The sequence below is a fragment of the Ceratotherium simum genome, chromosome 34 (assembly GCF_057802395.1).
Source record: "Ceratotherium simum simum isolate JZ-2026a chromosome 34, ASM5780239v1, whole genome shotgun sequence".
In the NCBI taxonomy this organism is placed as follows: Eukaryota; Metazoa; Chordata; class Mammalia; order Perissodactyla; family Rhinocerotidae; genus Ceratotherium; species Ceratotherium simum.
In genome coordinates this window covers 22,399,829-22,416,791 of record NC_141933.1, presented here as the reverse complement: position 1 = coordinate 22,416,791, position 16,963 = coordinate 22,399,829, and the positions used below count along the sequence as shown (strand labels likewise).

Genomic DNA, 16,963 nt, shown 5'->3' with positions numbered 1-16,963 from the left:
ATACTCTATACACCCAGCCTATACACCATGGAAGATACGTGAAGAAGTTTCTGATCTCAGAAAGTTTGCCACCCAATGGTGGAGACGAGATGTTCCATTAATGGGAAGTATGAATTGCTTACGCTGCAACTCCCCTACCCTATGCCCATGGCAGACATGACTAATCGATGAAAGCATTCCTTCCTGCTGTGCTCAGACACAGCCTGTTCAGCTCAGGGCTGCAGGAAGCCACTACCAATTAATAACAATTGATACGTAAGATGAAAACTGTCTGCTCCTCCTGATGTGTACTTATAAAGAGACAAATAAGTATAGAAGGTAGTCTTAAAAGGCCGAGAGTCTGGACTGCGTGCTACAGAAGACTAAGGAGGAGCTCGTTATTGTCAGTGAGATCAGAGAAGGCTTCCTGGAGGAGGGGCTTCAGGGATAACTACGGGGAGGAGAGGCAGAGGTATCTCAGATGGAGAGATGGCAGCAGTGTGGGTGCAGAGGGGCGCACACTTGGGGCAGGGAGAGTCTGGCAAACCAGCTGAAGAGAAGGCTGGGGTTGGAGAAATGGATTTGCAAAGGAATGGTATGGCCAGGCCGTGAAAGGCCTCGAATGCCCAGCAAAAGATTTTGAATTCTATTTTATGAACAGTAGAGAGACTTTTACAGTTTGTAAATAGGAGAATGACACGAGCGAAACAGTATTTTTAGTAAATCAAACTAGCAGGTGCATGCAGGAGTGACTGATGGAGGAAAATGGAAGCGAGAAGACCAGCCCGGAGACCTGGCGGGAGTAATCCAGGTGAGCGGAAGCGAGGGACCAGGCCAGGGCACACCTGGCCAGATGGGAAAGTGAAAGCAGCAACGCGTGAGACTTCTCCAAGGAAGATTCGACAGCGCTTAGAGTGGAGCAATGTGCAGGGGGAGGGAGGAATCCAAGAGAAATGCATCAAGGAAAAAATACTTCCATTATCACCTCTCAGGTCTTTCTTTCCGAAAAAGCGTAATCCCTGAGCCACATGGGCGGTCTCCAGCCGCAGCAGTGTTTGGGCAACTGGTTGGTTCTTCTGGGTGACTTTCAGGAGTAGTCAGCAAGATTTCAAGGGACGGCCACTAGGGGGCTCTTCTCACATCCTCCTCCCAGCTGTCGTTTTGGGGCAGACCCAAGCCGGTGGGTATCATCCAGAGATGGAGCCGCTCCTTCTTTCAAATGGGATGCAAACCTACTGGATTTCCTTTCTGCATCACAGGGGCCACCGTTCCAACAGTCTACCAAATGCTGTCACAGAAATACGATATGATCACGGACGGTCAGTAATATCACAGTATCTGGCTCTAAGTTACTGCAAATGTCCAAGTATTTTCCCTCAGCTCATTTCAAGCTTTTCGAAATGAGAAGAACAACGAAAGCTTCCCGCCCACAGGTGTGTCTGTTTGGCAGGCACGTATCAAAAGCTTCGAGATGTGCAGAGCCCCATGGAAGCGGTTTCTAAACAATCACGCCTTGTGCAAACAGAAGGCTTTATCATCGCCCTGACCTGTGCCAATTTGTACGCACTCTCTCTGATGCACAGACTCTCCCTTTATTATTATTAATTATTAGGGGTGGTAATAATAGCTAACATTGACAGAGTACCCTGTCAATAAGGGTTTTGGCAGGAGCAGCTGGCACATTCAAACAGGGTCACTGAGGAGAGTTGCATAAAGCAGATATTTACAAAGCTGTGGAGGGTTAAGTAAACCAACAGGGAATGGCGAGTCACGCGGCAGGGAGGATGTTTCAATGATAAATTCATGGTCACCAACCTCAAATAGGGTCTCAGTCCTGCCCAGCAATCCTACTGTTTCCCTAAGTCCTCCCTCAAGCCCACATTTGGGAATTTCTCTAACTCTTCAGACTTCCTTCACAGAGAGAAAGGAAGCCAAGAGAATGGAGGCCCCTTAGCGTCCTGCTAACAGACGTATAAACCTGTCCTCCTTTGTCTGGACGGATGCTGTGGCCCATCCCCATCCTGTTGTCCTGTTACACAGCAGGAGGTGTACCCCTGCTCCCTCTCTCCAAGACGAGTCCCCCCATCCGAGCTTTGCACCCCACCCCAGTGCATTTGTAGGAGACTTACACTAGCTATTTTCTTTTCTTTTTTTAATTTAATTATTTTATTGAGGTCATACTGGTTTATAACATTGTGTAATTTCAGGTGTACATTATTATTTATCAGTTTCTGTATAGACTGCATTGTGCTCACCACCAATAGTCTAGTTTTATCCATCACCATATATATGTGCCCCTTTACCCCTTTCACCCTCCCCCCAACCCCCTTCCCCTAAGGTAACCACTAACCTGTTCTACACATCCATGTGTTTGTTTATCTTCCACACGAGTGAAATCGTACGATGTTTGTCTTTGTCTGGCTTATTTTGCTTAGCATAATGCCCTCAGGGTCCACCCATGCTGTTGCAAATGGCATGATTTTGTCTTTTTTATGGCTGAGTAGTATTCCATTGTATATATATACCACATCTTCTATATCCATTCATCCATTGATGGGCATTTGGGTTGCTTCCATGTCTTGGCTATGAAGATTCGAGAGAGATTGAAAATAGCTCTCTCTTCTCTCTCTTGAATGTTCATCTTTCTCTTTCAACTGGGTCTTTCCCATCAGCCTTTAAATGTGCTCAATATTCCTTTGACTTCTTGCCCCCTGCTCAGCTGCTGCCCTAACCCTCTCCACCCCTTCGCAGCCACACATCTCCACAGAATTGCCCGGACTTGGTGCTGTCTTCACTTCCTCACTTGCCACCCACTCTACAACCCATTCCCAAGGGCTCTGTCAGCCCACTGAAGGTCACTATTGGTCTCCAAGGTCACCGATGACCTTCACTGTCTAATTCCTGTGGATTTTTCAGTCTTATCTCATTTGACTTTTCAGCATTGGGCTTCCCAGTTGATGAGTCTCTTCCTCTTAAAAAGCTTTTTCTCTGGTTATTGTTTTTGTTATTTGACATTACACCCTCCAGGTCTTTCTCCTTCCTCTCCAGCCACTCCTCCTCGTCTCATTCAATGTTGATGTCCATCAGGATTGTTCTAGGTCCTCTCCCCTCTCCTGCTCTCTTCCTAGGCGGTCTCAGCCATGCTCGTGGCTGCAGTTGCTATTTCCTACAGACGACTCCCCAAAATACATCTCCAGCTCCCCAATATACATCACAGCCATCTTGTGAGCTCCAGACCTGCTGAACTACCAGCACAATTGACATCTTCATGGAGATATCTTAAAGACGTCTCACACTCTCCCTGCACAACAGTGAGCTCATGACTTAAAATCCATGACCTCATCATTTTTGCGTGTTCCCTGTTTCACTAATTGCTGCCACCATCCAGCTGGGTAAGTGAAAAACTTAGGGATCATCCCAGCTCTTCCCTCTTTCTGGAGCCCGCACCCAACCCATAGGCAAAGCCAGTCAATTTATTTCCCAAACATCTCTCCAAATCACCACTGCTACCCTGGCCCAAGCCATCATAATCTTTCTCCATCTCTTCCTTCTGGTTTCCTCACCTCCATTCTTCCTTCATCCAAAAGGGTCTTTTCACAACCCAAATCCAACCCTGTCACATCTCACTTAAGACCTTTCAGTAGCTTCCACTGCTCTTGGGATAAAACCCAACACTTATGGTGGCTCAGGAGGCCCTGTGTGGCCCTGTCCTGGCTCGACCCACCTCCCTCGCTTCTCATCACTCCCTGCCATGCTCTCTGTGCTCTGCCCACTTTGACCTTCCTTCAGCCCCTCCTAAGTGATATTTCTTCTTTCCACAGGGCCTTTGCACGTGCCCTGTGCTTAGAAGACTTTAAACCATCATCCCCACCTTTACCTAGTAAGTACCACTAACTGTATGCCACAGGGGTGTGCAAGACAGTCCATTTGGGGAATGGAAAGAAACGAACAGAATTTCATTTTATAATTTATTTTTATCTTATTGTTTTAAAAGGTCCATATTTGTGCATGTTTTATTATATACATGATATATTAGTAGAGTAATATATACAATACATAAGCATATATACACTTTACAAAGAATTAAATGTACACATATAAGGGGTACATGCTCAAAATTTTTTTACTGAAAGGAGTTTCCAAAAATGTTGAAGATCAAAGCACTAATCAGTTATCACTTTTTTGGGAGGATGTCTGTCTCCCTTTTACACCTAGACAGTATAAATTTATATTCATTTGTATGACTGTGTGATGAACACCCCTACCCCTAGAATAGGAGGAGGTCAGAGATGTTGTCTGCCTGGTCCCTGTGCTGTCTCCAGTGCTGAGTCAGTGACTTGCACATAGTAGGTGATCAAGAAATCACTGAATGAATGAATATCCTAGAAGTGGAATGTTTGTGCTCCCCTTCTCATACCAACAGAAGCTTTTCATTTTTCACATCTAGAATGCTTTTAATGGACTCTCTCTTTCCTACTAGTGAACATACAGATGAGTCATTGCTTTAGTCAAAGATAAATAAGAAAATGATTCAGAGCTACCTAAAATATACTCTGAGCAGTGGCCAGGTGCTGAGTCTGTTGGGTGCTTTCATAAGTGTTAGTCTCATTTAGTCTTAAATGTTACCTTAGAGAAGCTTATTACTATCATCTCTGTTTTATAACAGAAAAGTGGGATTCAGAACAGTCAAGGTCATTTAGCTGGAAAATGGTGGGATCTGAATTCAAATTCAGGCTTGTGGTCGAAGTCTAATTTGCTTCCTATTCTATCTCAGCGTCTTGATCATAAAATGAACACTTTCATTCCAAGAGGCAATTTCTTCTTTTGAGTGGTCTCAAAAAAACTAGATTGTTATTACTAAAATTAATTCCAATGAGTATCCAAAATCAAATGAAAGACCACAATGCAGTGGTTACGAACATGTTACCTCATCTCGTGCTCATTGCTTTCGTGTCTTTGTTTCTGCGTGTTTTGTAATGAGGCTGTCAAGTGAAGGCGACAGTCATGTTGCTGCTTAAAGAATCTGTTCGACTCGCAGAGTAAGAGGCGGGCACATCAGATGACGCATTTGCAGGAAATGTGCCAAAAAGCCCTCCAGTTCATGTTGATGTTTTCCTATGGAGTTTCATCTCTTGCTATACCATCTCTCCGTTCACTCGATTTCTCTCTGATAGCCTCGCCCTGTCTTCTACGTGTGCTGGGAATGAAAATACAGTTGAAGATGCTTGGTGGTATGCACGGCGAGAAAAGGGGCGGGGATCTGAAGCAGAGGATACGCTTAGAGCTGGCTGAAGTTATTCTATGCTTGGAGCTGTTTCCATCAGCTCTTCTGCTTTGCCCAACCAAACTGCTTTTCCCCAACCTTACCTTCATCTTCAAATACCACCCTCCAAAACCTTATTCTTAATTCTATTTGAAAAGCAAAGTCTGCACCATCCACCCTCGATCACCTCCATCCCCCACATCATGCCATTCTTAGCAGCAAGTCCAAAACCGTGTGGTTTATGCTTTTTCGAGTCAAATGTGGACTCCATGGGTATTATCTCATTGGTCTTGCAGCTGAAGGTTTTGAAAACTGTCTCCAATATTAGCCAAGTGATGCGAGACTCGCAGGGAGGGAAATCGATAGAATGTGAAGTTGCCATGTCCTCCAGGCCTGTCTTGATTCCTTGCCTTTGTGTCACTGAAGGCAAGCCCGGAGATGCTTCAGCCAGCTCAGTGCCTTCCTCTGCGTTCCCGTGCTTGTAATGTTTATCTTGGCTGCAAGCAGAGGCGGCAGCCCCATGAATCACCTCCTCCCCATTCATCTATCCATCCATTCACTGACTCACGCAGTCATTCAACACTCCTGCTCACTTCTCTTGCTATCTGCCAAGGCCTGCTCAGTTTTCCTATGAAGGAAAGGTATGTCTTGGATTTAATGAGTGAAGGGCGGGAAGAGTCAATGAAATATGTCAAAATGCCCTAGGGTCTATGCCAGGTGGACTGAGACTCAATTTTATAGAGTCCCCATAGGATGCTCCTCTGCTGTTTTCTTATTCATATTTATATATGCATATACACATGCACATGCATATGTTCACATGCACAACTACCCCTCATTATTTGACTCTAATGTGTTCATGGAAACGTGCTGGCTAGTGAATCGCAGAGAGCAGCCACTGTAGTCCATTATTTTAAGTGGGAAAGATTATAACGCATTCCAAGTTCACCCCAAAACCCCAGTCAACTTCCCCAAATATCGCTGTGTATCACTGTAACACTCTTAAACGCCATGTAAAAACTCCCAGGAGTTTTCTATAATACAAATCAACTAAAACACCCTTCACTTAATCAGCTCTGAAGGATCTCCTCGGTGGGAAGGTGTGTGTGTGGGCAGAGAACTGACACCACGGAGGAGGAGGGCTCGCTTGGCATGGTGCTGGTCCTGTAATGTCAATAACAAGGAAATGATACTGAAAGAGAATAAATACCACCTCGATTGGACCCAGGTTTATAGGGCCCCAGGTACCTGAGTGAAGTAGATTGGGACCCATGAGGGACTAAAGCATGGGGGGAAAGGGCAGGGAAAATGAGAGTGATAATGTGCAACGTATTTAAAGGATAGAGCGGCAGGTGAGGGTTCGCTGGGAGAACAGGGGAGCCAGGACTGCCACACACTCCACTCCTCCCCTGAGACCCCTGAGCAACGAGATGTTTCCACGGCTGCGCCCATGCGGATTCATTGTAACGTGCATTCAATACAGAGAGGAAGTGCTTGTTAAAAACTTGCCAGATACCGATGAATATTTTAGAAATGAGAGTTTGGATTTTTTTTTAATTAAAAGCTTAGAAATATCTCATCTCCACAATGAGATACCACTTCACACCCACTAGGGTGGCTACAACAAAACAAAACAAAAGGAAAATAACAACTTCTGGCAAAGACATGGAGAAGTTGGAACGCTCCCCTGTTGCTGGTGGGAATGTAAAATGGTACAGACGCTGAGGAAAGCGGTTTGGTGGTTCCTCAAAAAGTTAAACATAGAATTACACCATATGATCCAGCATTCCACTCTTAGGTATATACTTGAAAGAATGAAAAACAGGGACTCAAATACTTGTACGGAATGTACACAGCAGCACCATCCACAATAACCCAAAGGTAGAGTCAACCTAAATGACCATCAACCAATGGAAGGATAAACAAAATGAGGCATATACATCCAATGGAACATTATTCATCCTTAAAAAGAAATAGATTTCTAATATATGCTACCACATGGATGAACCTTGAAAATATTATGCTAAGTGAAAGAAGCCAGACACAAAAGGTCACATATTTTATAATTCCAATGATCTGAAATGTCCAGAATAGACAAACCCAAAAAGACGGGAAAGAGATTGGGGGTAGGCAGGGACAGGGCGGGGGAGGAACAGAGGGTGTCCGTTTACTTCAGGGGTGATGAAGGTGTTTTAGAACTAGATGGAGGTGATGGTTGCACAACAGTGTCAATGTACTAAGTGCCATTGATCCGTTCACTTCAAAATGGTTAATTTTATGTGAATTTCACCTCAACAAAAAAAGGCTTTGAAAATAACTGTAACAGTCATATTATCAGTACGTAGGTCAGTGCCCCTCACACAGCCATTAAGAAGTGTTTGATACACGGATGAAGAAACGAAGGAATGAACCTGTCCATGGTCTACAATGCCCTGCTTGCCCTGTCCACCTGCCCAGCCCCATCGTACACCGGGCTCCCCCTTGCTCTCTGCTCTTCGGGCATGCTGGCCTTTCCCTGCCCTCGACAGTGCTAGGCTTCCTTCTGTCACAGGACCTTTGCACAGCCTCATTCCTCTGTCTGGAGCCCCTCACACTTCTCCCCACTGCCCTGGTTAACTTCCCCTCCAACGCCAGCTCTGAGCGTGGCCATCACTCTCTCCAGCAAAGCCTGTCTGACCTCCCTGACTGGGTCAATTCCACCTTACACCATCATAGCACCAGAACTTTCTCTCCAGGTCATTTACCACCATCAGACATTTTCAACCATTTGTGCTCTTCTTCTATTAACCCTGGTCTCCCCCATGACAACACAAGTTTCACAAGGGCTGAGAATGGGTCACTGTGTCATTGAGGAGGGGGCATTACCATCATAGCCCCACCCCGAGCACAGACCCTGGCACACAGTATGTGCTCAATGAACATAATCAAGGGAGGAAAGCAGGGAGGAAGAGAGGGGGAGGCAGGAATGTATCTATCCTTTCCCGTTTTCCTTTAGAAATCTACTAACACATTATTTCTTACCAAATTGGTTATGGGAGCCCTTATATGCACATGTGTGTTGATTCTGACATGTATATATAGAATCCTTTAGTTCTTAAGGCCTGTCTCTGGGAAGCTATTCTCCTCCATCCTCAAAACAAGGTTTCCCGACGTTTGTTAGCAAGAAATAAGCTCTGGTGGTAGTGAATGCAGGAACACGAAGGCAGAGGTGGGAGACAAACTGTTCCTGGCTATTGGGAGACTGTAGGTCAAACAGTGCCGACAGTACAGGGATCGTCGACATTTATTCTGATTTCTCCCCTGGTCTGACTCTGGGATGGCCAGTCGCTCCTTATCTCGTCTCCTCTTTGTCTCCTGGCTCTGCTGCTGCGCCATCCTACTGGTCTCTCCCTTCCCTCAGCCTTTGCCTTCAGCCTCTCTGATTTCTCCTTCAGGTGTTTCTTCCACCATGCTCCCACGGCCTCTCCACTCCCCTTCCTGCACCCCAGCTACTTGATGGTATCTGAGAATCCGAAAATTTCGAAGGATGCAGCAATGTTTTCTGCTCGAGTTAACAAAAGGCGCTAGGGAACCGTCCATTTCATGAAGAGAGGAGCCAGGCACTTAAATTATCCACATGCTGTACCAGAGGAGAGACTAGGAAGGGAAGGAGATGTGACAGGTCGGGGACCTGCCACTGGAAAGAGATCAATGGACACAGACTTAGGTCCACATTGTGTTCCAAAGAGCTGAATGTTTCCAGCGGGTGTGTGCTCATCTCCCTGAAATAATCTATGCTAATTTCTTGATGAAAAATTCACACTGTCTTCCACGTTGCTAAGCAACCAGCCCAAACATGTTTACCGTGTAAATCTCACTGGAGGGCCCTGGGCTGCACCCCGTGCCTGAAGCATGGTGGACGTAAGAGACAGAGAAGCAATCCAAAGCTTTGGGAAGGTTTCTGAAGCTGACCTGCAGAAGTGCATATTTGTAGACACTTTTATGCCATATCTGGGGAAACAGTGGCTCAAAGAAAATTTTGATGAGTTTTTTCTGCTAATCTGCAGCCTAGTGGTCAGAATTGTGGGCTCTGAAGCCAGAATTGCTAAATTTGATTCCCAGCTCTGCCACTGAATAAATCGGTTGAGCGTTCTGTGATTCACTTTTCCCATCTGTAAAATGGAAATAATAATTATGCATATTGCACAGGGCTATTGAGAGGATATAATTAACATGGTTAAAGTGCTTAGAACAGTGCCTGGCACATATAAAGAAACCAATAAATGTGAGCTATGCCATCACTCTTATTTATTATTCTACAGAAATGGATCTATTTTTTGTTTGTTTATATGAATAGGAGAGTTTCCCAGCCAGGAGATCAGCTGAGAAATGAATCCTTTAAAGGGTGAGAATCCATGGAGGTCGGGCCTTACAGAAGCCCGGAGCCAGATAAATTCCAGGAGTGGGGTTTACAATTCGTGGGGCCTCCCGTGATCACTAAGCTACAGGGGAGACCTCGGCAGAGTAGCCAACTGGAACTGGAGAAAGTTCTATTTTGGGCTGATGGTGAGGTGCCCCTCCTAAGGCTCCCCATACCTCCCCGGTCACAGCAGCACTGTAACAGGCTTCACGGCCATTGCTGGCTACATTGTCTGTCTCCACTTATCAGAAAGAGCATGTCTTTTCAGCTCTGTTCCAGAGCCTAGCACGTGCTCATCAACCTTTGATGAATGAACTTATTAGCTAATGAAACGCAGCATCTGGGCTCTGATCCATCCTCACTCTTACAAGTAGGAATTCAGACAAGCGATCTGAGAGGATGCTGCTCTAGAGGTCCAAGGAAGAGGAGAGCAGACAGGAGGGTCGATAGGACCACACTGATGGTCTCAAGACCCTAATCCCAAGGAGGAGGCAGCCACAGGAGAGACAGCAGAAAGCAGACCGGGCCAGGGAGGTGGTGCGTGATGGACCACAAAAAGAGAGCCATGTCTCTTGACGACAGCCCCAAAATCCCCCTGGTAATAGCAACACTGGCTTGGTACTAAATTAATGTTCACAAACATTACGTCACAATATGACAATTTTAATTAAAACTTGACTGAAGTATAACTACATACAGGAAAGTACACAAATCATAAATGTAGAGCTGGATGAATTTTTCTCATAGAGGGAACACACCTGTGTCACCAACACCCACGTCAAGAGGCAGAGCTTGTAAACAAAAGCCCAGAAGCTCCCCCACAACCCCACCCCAGTCATTACCCGCCCCCAGCGACGGCACCGTAAATAAACTAGGCTTGATTTCAAATCTGTGGAAATGGAATCTTCCCTCTCTTATTCAGTGTTGTGTCACAATAGGACAATGTAATTCAAAATGTACATTGAAGGGTTATCGCGTGCCCAGCATCACACTAGACGTTGTCAGGGACACAAGAAAAATGAAAGACGCACTCCTTGATCTTGGGGGGAAAGACTCCTCTATACATATATTGTTGCGTATAAATTCAGCACTTATTTATACTACTTCATAAAAACCTAGACTCAATCTACTAATGTTTGCTACAGTCTGAATGCCTGTGTCCCCCCCAAATTTATATGTTGAAACCTAACCCCCAAGGTGATGGTGTTAGGAGGTGGGGCCTGTGGGAGGTGATTAGGTCATAAGGGTGGAGCCCTTACAGATGGGATTAGTGCCCTCATAAAAGGGCAAGAGAGAGCCCCCTTGCTCTCTCCCCAACATGAGGTTACAGTGCACAGTCTAGGAAGCGGGCTCTCTCCAGACGCTGAATCTGCCGGAGCCTTGATCCTGGACCTCCAGGCGCCAGAACCATAAGAAATCAATTTCTGTTGTTTAGAGGCCAGCAGGTCTGGGGTAGTCTGTTATAGCAGCCTGAACGGACTGTGACAGTGTTCCAGGAAAGCCACCTCTGTCTTCTCAACTCTGCTGGGAGGAGAGCAGGATTTTATAGTCTGGTGGTGAGTGGCACTGGGAGGCTGGGGACGTGGATAGGGGTAGGGACCCCTGTTGAGGGACCAGGCAACTTGGCTAAAGCCGTTGACCACATGTTAGCTTCAAGGGACCAGCACCAGGGTCACCCTGGGGACCTCTGAGACACATTTGAAAAGATTCGTTTAAGGGTACAACAAGGTAAGTGCTGTGGCGGGGAATATCGGCCACTGAAACTAAAGCTTTCTGGAAACAAGGCCCCAGCTCCTGCTAAGTGACAGGTGTCAGGGGTACTGAGCAGTGGGAAAAGGGCAGTTGTCCCTGCTCCTCTATAGTTATTTAGGTTAGTCAAAGAGAGGGCTTCCTCCGCAGGGCCCCAGAAATGGGGTGAGCGTCGACAAGCGTGTAAAGGAGATTCAGGGGGAAGGAACCAATGGGTCTGGCTGCCTCTCACTAACAGATTCAGAAGCAGTGGTGAAGGGAGAGGATCTCACACACACACACACACACACACGCACACACCCCATTCTGCCTCTTTGCTGTGTCTCCTTGCTCAAGCTGCCAGGTCACCGCATAATAACCAAGCTTCGAAAGCCGGGCTGACAATAGCGGGGGAGGTCCCAGGTGTCCCCGCCACACCATGAGTGGGCGGCATAGTGAGACTGAATCGCTTTTGTCCCCGGGTGAGGGTGAGGGATTGTCTAAGAAGGCAGGAAAAAGGGTCCAGAGTGCGTATTTTGGGAAAAGCAAAGAAGAGGGCTGAATTGAACCCAGCTGGAGGCAAGCAAGGCGATGAATGACTGACGGCTTCCACCCTCTGCCACCTCTCACTTAGCAGAGATTCTGGACCTTTTTGTCCCATGGACTCCTTTAGCCATCTGGGGAAGCCTGGACACTTCCTCAGAATGTTTGAAAAAGCAGAAAATAAAAGACGTGGGACTACAGAGGGGCATCTAATAAGATCAATTTGTGAAATGGTTATATGTGTGTCTCTTCATTCATTCATTAAATAAGAGGATCTAGCAGGAGATTTAATAAGGTCCGTGATTCAGAATTAGAGATAAGCATAAATGATATTGTGAAGTACCTGCCACAGCTGTAGGGTGCTCTGAAATGATTTTTGAATTCCCTTGGGCACAAAGTCCCAGATATTGTCAATACTCCTGTGGTGCATTGTTTATATTCCTACTTACAGGAAATGCGAAGTTTCAGTTAGAGGTTAGTGAAAATGAAGAAGTAATTTTTTCCTCTTCAAGACCACGAGCCCCTTAAATTTTATCCATAGACCCCTTGGTGAGGGATCTGTGAACCTCAGGTTAAGAACTCCTGGGAAAGGGGCCGGCCTGGTGGTATAGTGGTTAAGTTTAGCACGCTCCGCTTCGGTGGCCTGGGGTTCGCGGGTTCAGATCCCTGGCACAGACCTACGCCACTCATCAGCCATGCTGTGGCGGCGTCCCACATACAAAACAGAGGAAGACTGGAGTAGGTGTCAGCTCAGTGCCAATCTTCCTCACCAAATAAAAATAAAACGAATCCCTGGGAAAATTTCAAAGTTCTTTTCAAAACCACTACAAACTTCAACTTCCTCCAGCCATTCGGGGCCAGAAATCAGATTCCCAGGCATGGCATGCAAATCCAAGGAATTTTTCCAGCAACCATAACCAGTGACTTAGAGATACATGGGCAGTCACTCTGTGTCCTACAGACATTCCAGTTCTCAGTGGCTACGGGAATCTAGAACCCTGTTCCCCAGCCCCTGTGCCCTCTCTTCAAGGAGTCTTCCCAACTCTTCCCCTCCTTGTCAACAGGTGCCACGTCCATCACCCTGCTGTCACCTGCCACCCCTGACACCACCTCCTTTACTTGTTTTGAAATGTCACTTGTGTTGTCTTTTCTCTGTCTACTTTCTCTGGGTCAGAGGCCGAATCAGCCTGAGCACAGTGGCAGCCAAGCCAACACCATGAGACCCCAGCTTCCCCTCATTCCCATCTGTTGACTCTAGCCCAGGTGCCCAAATCCTTGTCACCGAGGGAGCCAAGCGAGGGAATGCGGATGGACGGGTCTCGTGTCTCAACAATGTTTATTGTTGCCCTAGTGAGCCAGCCCCGGGTTGCAAGGGCATGATGCATGCATCCACAGGTGAAGAAATAACTCAGACAACAGTCCTACATGTCTGGATCCCGGGATGTCTTTGTCCACAGTTTCTTACTGGGTGCCTACTAGGTTCCAGGCACTGAGTGGGTACTGGGAATAAATATTATACAAGTATGCAGATAAGAAGGGTCACATCGAGTTGTCACAAGTGTATAAATGAATTTGGAAGAAACGACATGGGAGAAGATAATTCGGGGGGTGGGGGGGAGACGCTTTATTACACGCAGCAGTAGACAAAATCCTCCTTAAGAAGGTGAGATTTAAAGGGAAAGAGACCTGAAGGAGGAAAAGGAGCCATCTGTGTGAAAAGCCAGAGGATAGCGGGAAGGGCTGGTGTCTTTAAGAAGGATTGTAAGTCCGGGGAGGCTGAGACTGCCGAGGAAGGGGAGAGCTGGTGTGAGCTTGGCCGGAGAGGTAGACACCTGCCAGATGAAGCAAGGGAGCGAGCAGAGTGGAGTGGCTAAAGGCACGGACTCTGGAACCATACCAGCTTGGCTAGAATCCAGCTCCAAAACTTTCCTAGCTGTGTGGCCTTGGGCGAGTCACTCACCCTCTCTGAGCCTTAGCTTTCTCATCTTTAAGTTGGGATCACCATCTATGTCCTTCATTGAGTTGCTAAATGCATTCAGTGTAAAGCACTTAGGATGGTGCCTGGCACAGGTACGTGCCATGTAACGGTTTCCTATGACTCGTTCCAAATGAGAAGTTGTCGACGATTTGAAGCCAGGGAGAAGCACGATCTGATTTGTCTTTAACAGATTCTTGGCCATTGTGTGGGCCACTGGTTGTCAATAAGACAAGAGTTGGAGGGGATCCCAGAGGTCATTTACACCAACTCCTTCCCCAGTGGTTCTCTCTGGGAAGGGGAGGGGACAGCCCCTCAAGAGCCACCACTGTGAAAGGCAGAAGAATGGCTGTCCCCGAAGCACACTGGGCGGAGGAGAAGGTTGACAGGCGCAGGCCACAACTTCTGGAGAAGGGCTCATCCAACCCCCCACTAATGGGGAGCCACCACTCCCATTCCAGATGCTTCCAGGTCCCATTCCCGCTGCCCAGCTGACTCTCATTCCTGCCAGTGTCAATGTCACTTTCCTTGGATTGTAAGTGCCTCCAAGACAGCAGCCATTTCCTTCCCCTGTCACTCTACAGCGACTGACACCGGCCGCGTGCAGCTGGGGCTCAGAGCTATTGAATAATTGATTGGGAAAAGGAAGACGGAATCACAGGGTTTTAGTGCCTCTCTCAGCATCACAAGCTCTGTAAGGAATCTAGAGGGGGCCTGCCCCGGGGCCAGCCTTCCGCAAACCACTCTGGCAAGACTCTCGTCCTCTGGGTTCTCCTGAGGACGGTTTGCACTTCCTACCCAGGGCGCACCCTGGAGTTCACAGCCTCTGTCAGGAAGTCCTTCCAAACCTCTTCCCCAGACCCCTTCTGCTGCATAGTCCAGTGGGGACTCCACTCATTTTCTGCCCAAAGCAGCCCAGGGGACGAGCAAGGGCACGGGATAAAAGCCCTCCGGCCGCCAGCGACATCTTCACAGACATCTTGGGGGCGGCCACAGCAAGCTCCTCTGGCTGGCTGGAGCTGCGGGCTGCTGCGGGGGGCGAGGGTCCTTCCGGTCCCTCCATATGCACCTGCACCCCTCCCCCCAGCTCCTCCGAGGACAGCAGCCACCTCCCCTCTGGTGTTTGGTGGATTTCCCTCTTCTCAGCTGTGTCAGTGCATTCTCTCCACCAGCCACTCTTCCCTCTCACAGTCCCCTTCCTCCTTCCCCCAATTCTGCAGGCTTCTCATTCTGCTGGCTTCCTCTCACAGTCTCCCCAACCGTCACAGTCCCCTCTCGCAGTCTCCGCACAGACCCCCCCCCCATCCCCCCCACAGTGCCCTGTGCACATTGCCCTCATGGCCTCCCTCTCTTACTCCTCCCAGCCCCCCAACTCCCCTCCCAGGCCCCCACACTGCACCCCCAGTCCCCCATCCTGCACCCCAGCCCCCAACTCCCTTCCTGGCCCCCAACTCCCTCCCAGGCCCCCACACTGCACCGCAGTCCCCCATACTGCACCCCAGCCCCCAACTCCCTCCCAGCCCTCCAACTCCCACCCAGCCCCCACACTACACTCCCAGCCCCCATACCGCACTCCCAGCCCCTATTCCTATCCAAGGCCCCTTTCCCTTCCCTCCCGGCCCCACCCCTTTATAGCTCGCTGTCCCAGTTCCCCTCTCGCCCCCACAAGCCTCCCTCCCCTAATTATCCTCCCTGACCCCTCCCCCACCCCCCAGGCCTTCAGGACCCTTCCGCCGGTCCTCTAGCACGTCTGCCAGCCCTCCACCCCGCCACGCTCTGTCGCCTAAGGAAGAACCGCGACCGCTCCCCGCCACCGCTCCCCCGCCGCGCAGCCCGGGAGACCCCACCTCGCCTGGGGCCCGAGGCGCCGCCCCCGCTCACCTGTTGGGCGGGCCGGAGCACGCCGCCTCTCGCCTTCTCCGGGTCGGGGTCCCGGTCCCGCTGCAGCAGCCCCTTCTTGGGGTGCATGTGCCGGCACAGGCAGGTGACCCCGCAGAGCGCGAGGATGCTGGTGGCCGTGCCCAGCGTGGCGCCCAGCGCGATCACGGGCACCGACAGCACCATGGTGCCCGGTCCCCGCGCGGGGCTCGGCCGGCCCGCCGCCCGCCGCCAGGCAGCTCCCGGGATCCGGGCGCGCCGGCAGGTCTCCCGCCGCCGGAGGGCGGGGAGGGGCGGGCGGAGGGCGGCTGGAGGACGTCAGAGGAGGAGGTGGCCCGAGCCGGCGGGTGCGCCCGCACTCAGCACCACCCTCCCCAACAACACGTGACCCCACCCCAACGGGAGCTGGAGCCGCTCGGGTGGAAGGAACCTTAGGGTCGCCTCAGGCCGTTCTTGCCGCTTTACGCACGAGGACACAGGCCCAGGAAGGACAGCAGCTCGCCGAGGTCACCCTGTGCGTTAGCGGGCAAACCAGGACTCGAACCCAGGCCTGCGGGCTCTGTCTGGAGAGGGGGTCCTTGTTCCAGACTGCTAACCAGTTGTTCACCCTCTGGCGACGAGGCTGTAAAACTGGGTCCTCCATGAGCTTTTCAAACACTAAGCTGGAGATTTCCCATCTCCCGAACCTGCCAGGTGCTCCCTACCCGGGAGAGGGGCAGGCGGCGGGGCAGAGGGAATGGATGCTGTGTCTGCGGTTGAGACCGGACCCGTGTCCTGGGGAAGATGATCTCAATGATTCTATTTAATCGCATCTTCTTTAGTGTGGACCCGGTAGTCCACGATCTGCCGTATTCCCACCTCCAAATAAGGAAGCTGCGACTCAGAGGGGCTGGAGAGCAGCTAGAAAAATCCAGTCATTTTGAACCCAGGCTCAGGTTTGCAGATTCCAAGTCGACAGGTCTCACCCAGAGAAGGGATTTATCTTAAGAGGAGAAAGACTATCAAATGCAGCAGCCAGGAGTCCACATTTGATTCAGAGAAAGGGAAAATTAAAGGAGTATGCCCAGAGGGAGGAGAAATCAGAATTCCAGGCATGAGGAGGACTGTCTTAGATCAGAAAACAGTAGTTATCAGTGTTTTTCATCATGCAAAGTGTTTAATTGAATTCAACAAGCATTTGCTGTGGTGCGGCTGTGCT

At 49.2% G+C, this 16,963-nt stretch overlaps 1 protein-coding gene across 1 annotated transcript in view; it reads right to left on the bottom strand.

Annotated features, from left to right (window-relative positions):
- Window positions 1-15,987, bottom strand: part of SYT13 (synaptotagmin 13) — a 43,531-nt gene extending 27,544 nt beyond the window's left edge. Inside the window, exon 1 of the mRNA XM_004436894.3 lies at window positions 15,769-15,987. Coding sequence (XP_004436951.1) covers window positions 15,769-15,951 — 183 coding nt within the window. The 5' untranslated portion in view covers window positions 15,952-15,987. The remainder of the gene's footprint in view (window positions 1-15,768) is intronic.
- Window positions 15,988-16,963: the final 976 nt, after the last annotated feature.